Raw genomic sequence first — 5,058 nt, 5'->3', positions numbered from 1 at the left:
ACCGTTCTAATGTCCAGGACCGTCCAAAGTCCCAGAATCGTCCCTGTCCTAAACTCTAGGACGATCTTGTCCTAGTGAAACCCTAGGACGACCCTGTCCTAGTGAAACCCTGGAACGATCTTGACACTAAAACGATCTTGTACCACAACTTGGCATACTTGAACTTAAATCAACTAGAGCTTGTACTTAATCGCTAGACTAGTTCCTAGCTTCATTACATTGCAATAATATACACCAAAGGTTGTACAAACATGTCAAGACTAGCCCAAACTCGAATCCTAGCTAAGATCATTGCTCAATCATTGACCAAGTACATTAATGTCAGGATTCATCTTAATTATTAAAGTGCAAGTTCTATGAACAACCAAACTAAGTTCTTAAAGCTAAAGATCATTATTAAAGACATGATCACTCAGCAACATTATAATTACATGTGTGTGGGTTCAAAGACGTTCAGATCGAGTCCAGTCCAAGTACCTAAGTTCATTCAAACTTATTTTGAGTCAAAACGTTCAAGGATCATCAAGGGCCAAATCATCAGTTCATCAAGGACATTTCAATAATTAATTAATCACATGAACTAATATGTGTGCTTATTTATAATCAATAACTTGTACTTAGGCTTCCATCAAGACGTGCTTGGATTTTGATAGATATAACTTATCTATCTCTATGCTTGTTCTCTGTGCTTATAAACTGTGCTTGTACCAGATCACTGTGAGTTCACTAATCCCCCTTTTGTACATTTTGTTCAAGTTCTTTTATCGGGGACTGAAAAGCATGAAAACTATTTTGTACATATATATATGTGCTTGAACTATTTTACGTACTATTTTATGATCTTATGAGATACTTACGATATGATTCTCAACTATTTAAAAAGGGTATTTAAGTCTTGAATGGGCAAGATCCTTAAATACATTTATACTACTGTACTTGTTCTTTACCCTGTTCTAGTTCTTACTTGTTCTTGTTCAGTTCATATTCACTGTTATCAATTCATATCCCCCAGTTCGGGGATTAAACCGTAGGTAATTATGGACAGCGCTGTTTAGGGTAGGCCTACCCTCATTCTCCGTAGTTCTGGAGGATGCATATTATCTGTTCTTGTTCCGATCTAGACTTTACTTGACTTACTTAATTATTACGAGCATATCTTCATTACAGTTCAGTTCTGGCCAATCGGGTTAGCAGTGACCATACATTTACAGTTCATTATGTGTTCGTGTACTGTTCTTACTATTACAAAGTACTTTTATTAAACGTACAGATCTTATGACTTGTTCTTACTCTACATATTATTTATATGTATACTAAATAGTACTTTATGTGAATCTCACCAACTACTTTCATAGTTGACCTTTTGGAACTTACATGCTTTTCAGGCTAGGCTAGTAGATCTCTTAGCATAGGAGTCTTCCTCTTTTAAGTTCATCTCTTTTGGCGATTGTTGGAGCATTCAAGACCAGGAATTGTTCAAGACTTCAGTACTTTATATGTATACTAAATAGTACTTTATGTGAAGACTTTCCTTTGCTTATTCAATTCAAGACTTCAGTACTTCAAGACAATTGTTCTGTCTTTTGAATATTGACTATTCAGGGTATATCCCATGTTCTGTAATAACTTTTATACTTCTTCTCTTTTAATGTTATTGGTTGTGTTGGAACTTGTACTGTGTGCGCTTATGCTTATCTGTGCATCCCGTATATTCCGCTTTAGCGGGGTGTTACAGTTGCCCTGTTGACTACCCCCTTAAACTTCTTTGATGGAGAATTAGTCGACTCAAACTTTCTTTTTAATCCTTCTTCTTCGGGTTGAGATTGTTCTTTTCATGGTCTCGGGCTACATCAACCAACACGGAAAATGACTCCACTTGCCGAAGACTAATTCGCTCCCGAATGCTTTTACGAAGTTTGCTATAGAAATGCTCCTTGAGGAGGGTGTCACTTTTCAAGTATTCGGGGAAGAATTGAGCCCTATCCAGAATCTTGATTTTGAACTCATTGATGGTCATTGAGCCTTGATTGGTATTTAGGAATTCCCTCCTAAGTCTTGTTATCTCAGATTCAGAACGAAACTCTTTGAAAAAGAGTTCCTTAAATTTAGCCCACTCGATGCTCATAACTTTTTCTTCCCCCTCCACTATAATCTTGTTATCCCACCATGTTTTGGTTGATCCCCTCAACATGCTAAACCCAAGAGAGTCTTTGATTCCGGAGGGCATTGAGAGGTTCTAAAAGATCCCTCAATTTCAGAAATCCACCGTGTGCTAACAATAGGATCGGGATTCCCATCGTATACCGATGGTTTAACCATACGAAAACCCTTGTAAATTGCAACCTTATCTTTGGTGGAGAGAGCATTGGTTCTAACTTCCTTATTAGTTTCCGTGTCGTTTTCGTTGGGAAATCATTTGTTGAATTCTTCTTGTATGGCATTTGAAACTTCTTCCCTAATCTTGACGGCTAAATGGTCACTCATTGCCCTTCAAGGGTTTCATTCAATTTCTTTACAAAAAAAGGAGCAAAGCCTTCGAGGGCTTGTTCCATAAGATCAATAATATTTTGCCTTTCTTCGAGATTTTGATGACTAGCTTCTCCATCCTCGTTATTTTGTGTTTCCATAGCTACCGAAAATGATCATACGTTTTATTATATTCCAAAGTTTTCCGATTTTCAACACCTGAGATTCTAAGGTCGTATACTTGATCACTTCCATATTCAGTAACTTTATCTTAGAATGTAATAGTTTATGATCAATAATAGGCCGACTCTATTATCGTCATAAGCTATTTCATTTTAAATTAATCTTACCAAATACTTCAATTCTCAAATATGGGCAACTCAAGTCATCTAAGGTCAAAGTCATATCCTATGGTTCAAGTCTAGGCATTATATCCGCGAAGATTGAATACCTAAATCCCTTGAACCATGGCTCTGATACCAAATAAAACGACCAGACTTACATCGACCATTTATTTGATTAATAAAACGGTTGACTTTGTTTGACCTTTCCAATACTTAGAAAAATTTTAGACAAAATAATGTGAAAAACTCGAAATATTTAAATTCAAAATCTAACGATTTAGTACTCCTTAATATGTTATAATAAATATATCCTATAAGTTTTAGACCTTGAAAATATCGGATGAAGCTCGTAAAAATCATTGGCTCGAGGTCAGAGGAATTGCGGCCGCAAGCACGGTCGACCGTGCTCTACGTCCGTGCTCCCAGAAAATAATCACCAAGACGAAAATACTGCAGACGCTGAGCATATTTGAATGTCGTGCCTGCGTCTGTACTCTTACTGCCATATTTGAATTACAAATTCACAATCTTTTGACCTCAAACACTTAAACCAAATCACCAAAATGAATGAAAACTCATAACTTAACATAGGAAGACTTACATTCATCAAGCATTTTAAATTTTACATTCATACGACCAAACGGGTCATTTGACTAAGTTGCCAAAACATTCAAAACACTACTTGACATTTGCTTACAATACCCAAACTAACCAAACTTCAAAGTGTAGGAAATACATATGATCCATATTAACAATACATTAATAAAACATGTACCAAGAGCCGTGAGTTTAACAAGGGTTCATCTAAGTTTCTAGCCAAAAATGTCATTTCCCATGAAATGGGCAATACCTTCAAAACAAGCACTTCAACTTCAATCTTTAGCACCTTATCACTAGTTCCCACACCCGGAACTTCCTATAAGAAGAATAACACTAGAAACATAAGCTTTCGCTTAGTGAACACTATATGCATTCAACAACACAATATCATGACATGTATCTAACAACCACATATAAGGATCCTTATACGACAATAAGCCCATGAATCGTCATCCATGACTTATTGCCCACACATCGAGCAAAAGAGTCTAAGACTCCGCGGCTCACAACAAAAACACATAATACTCACCTTAGCCAAATTTCCGTAAATTTCACAACAAAAGGTGTCTCCTATCAAAAGCCTTCCTATGAATCACCTATAAATCAACAATTTATAATTCATAAGACCCAACTATCAATGTCTATCAAGTTACTAGCTCAATCCAAATACTATAACCCATTATTATGTTTGGCTTCAAGCATATTTCCATCATTGTCAATCTCAATCACATCATCTATCATTTTTAACAAGCCAATTAATACCATCACAGTGGTTATAACAATTTCATCAATTCAATAATAACACAAAACATAAGCCAAACACAATAATGAAGTTTACCATGGAGTTAGCTAGCAAGAAACCTACTTCTAAAAATCAATCTAATTAAACCCCCAAGTTCCATAATGGGAAGAACCCTAATTCCCAAATAATAATCAATTTGAATTATATCTTACATCAAAGAAGTGATTGACTAGGGATAGGATGGAAGTCACAATTTCCCCTCTTCCTCTCTTGCTAAATTTGACCCACACAATCACACTTTTAAACCCTTAATTGAATTCTTGAAGAATTGGTTTACAAGATGGGAATTGAGATGATATCACACATACTCACTAGAAGAATTAAGAAGATGGAATTGGAATAAGATTGGTGTAGTGGAAGAGAGAATCACCAAATAAAAGAGGTGTCTGGCTACTTCCTCCCTTAGCCACGTTTTTTTTTTTACAAAATACAGGGGTATAATACCCGCTAGCCACTAAGGTTTCAACTAAATTAATTTTTTTTCTAAAAATAAAATACTAGAAAATTACTTTAATGTCAAAACTACAAAAAGAGTTAAATTTCTTTTACCTTTTTAAAATTGGGATGTTACGGTAATGTTTATATATTTAATGGAATTTTAGTTTTAAAAATAAAATTAAAATTATAGTGAGTGGTTGGTTGCCGATAAAATTTGGGTGAGTGATGAATGAGTGGTAAAGTTGGAGAGGGGATTCCCCTAAGTTATTTTCCTAACTTGAGTCAAGTTGGGAAAATCTTAGCCATTGATTTTCATGTAAGGGTCAAGATTACCCTAACATAGGGTAAATTGAGAGAATCCTCTCCCGTAAAGTTTAGGTAGTATAAAGAGATTAGTTGAAGGTGAGT

General features: G+C 35.5%; 1 protein-coding gene across 1 annotated transcript; it reads right to left on the bottom strand.

Moving 5' to 3' along the window:
• Positions 1 to 1,798: 1,798 nt before the first annotated feature.
• Positions 1,799 to 2,227, bottom strand: LOC122604379. Its single transcript, XM_043777274.1, has one exon. It carries the CDS (start codon positions 2,225 to 2,227, stop codon positions 1,799 to 1,801), a length of 429 nt encoding a protein of 142 aa, XP_043633209.1.
• Positions 2,228 to 5,058: the final 2,831 nt, after the last annotated feature.

This window comes from Erigeron canadensis, chromosome 6 (assembly GCF_010389155.1).
Source record: "Erigeron canadensis isolate Cc75 chromosome 6, C_canadensis_v1, whole genome shotgun sequence".
Lineage (NCBI taxonomy): Eukaryota > Viridiplantae > Streptophyta > Magnoliopsida > Asterales > Asteraceae > Erigeron > Erigeron canadensis.
The sequence above is the reverse complement of the archived record's forward strand: the minus strand, read 5'-3'. Positions and strand labels throughout refer to the sequence as shown.

Excerpts from the sequence above, each read along its gene's own strand:
- LOC122604379 (XM_043777274.1), bottom strand. The coding sequence starts at position 2,227 with ATGCCCTCCGGAATCAAAGACTCTCTTGGGTTTAGCATGTTGAGGGGA.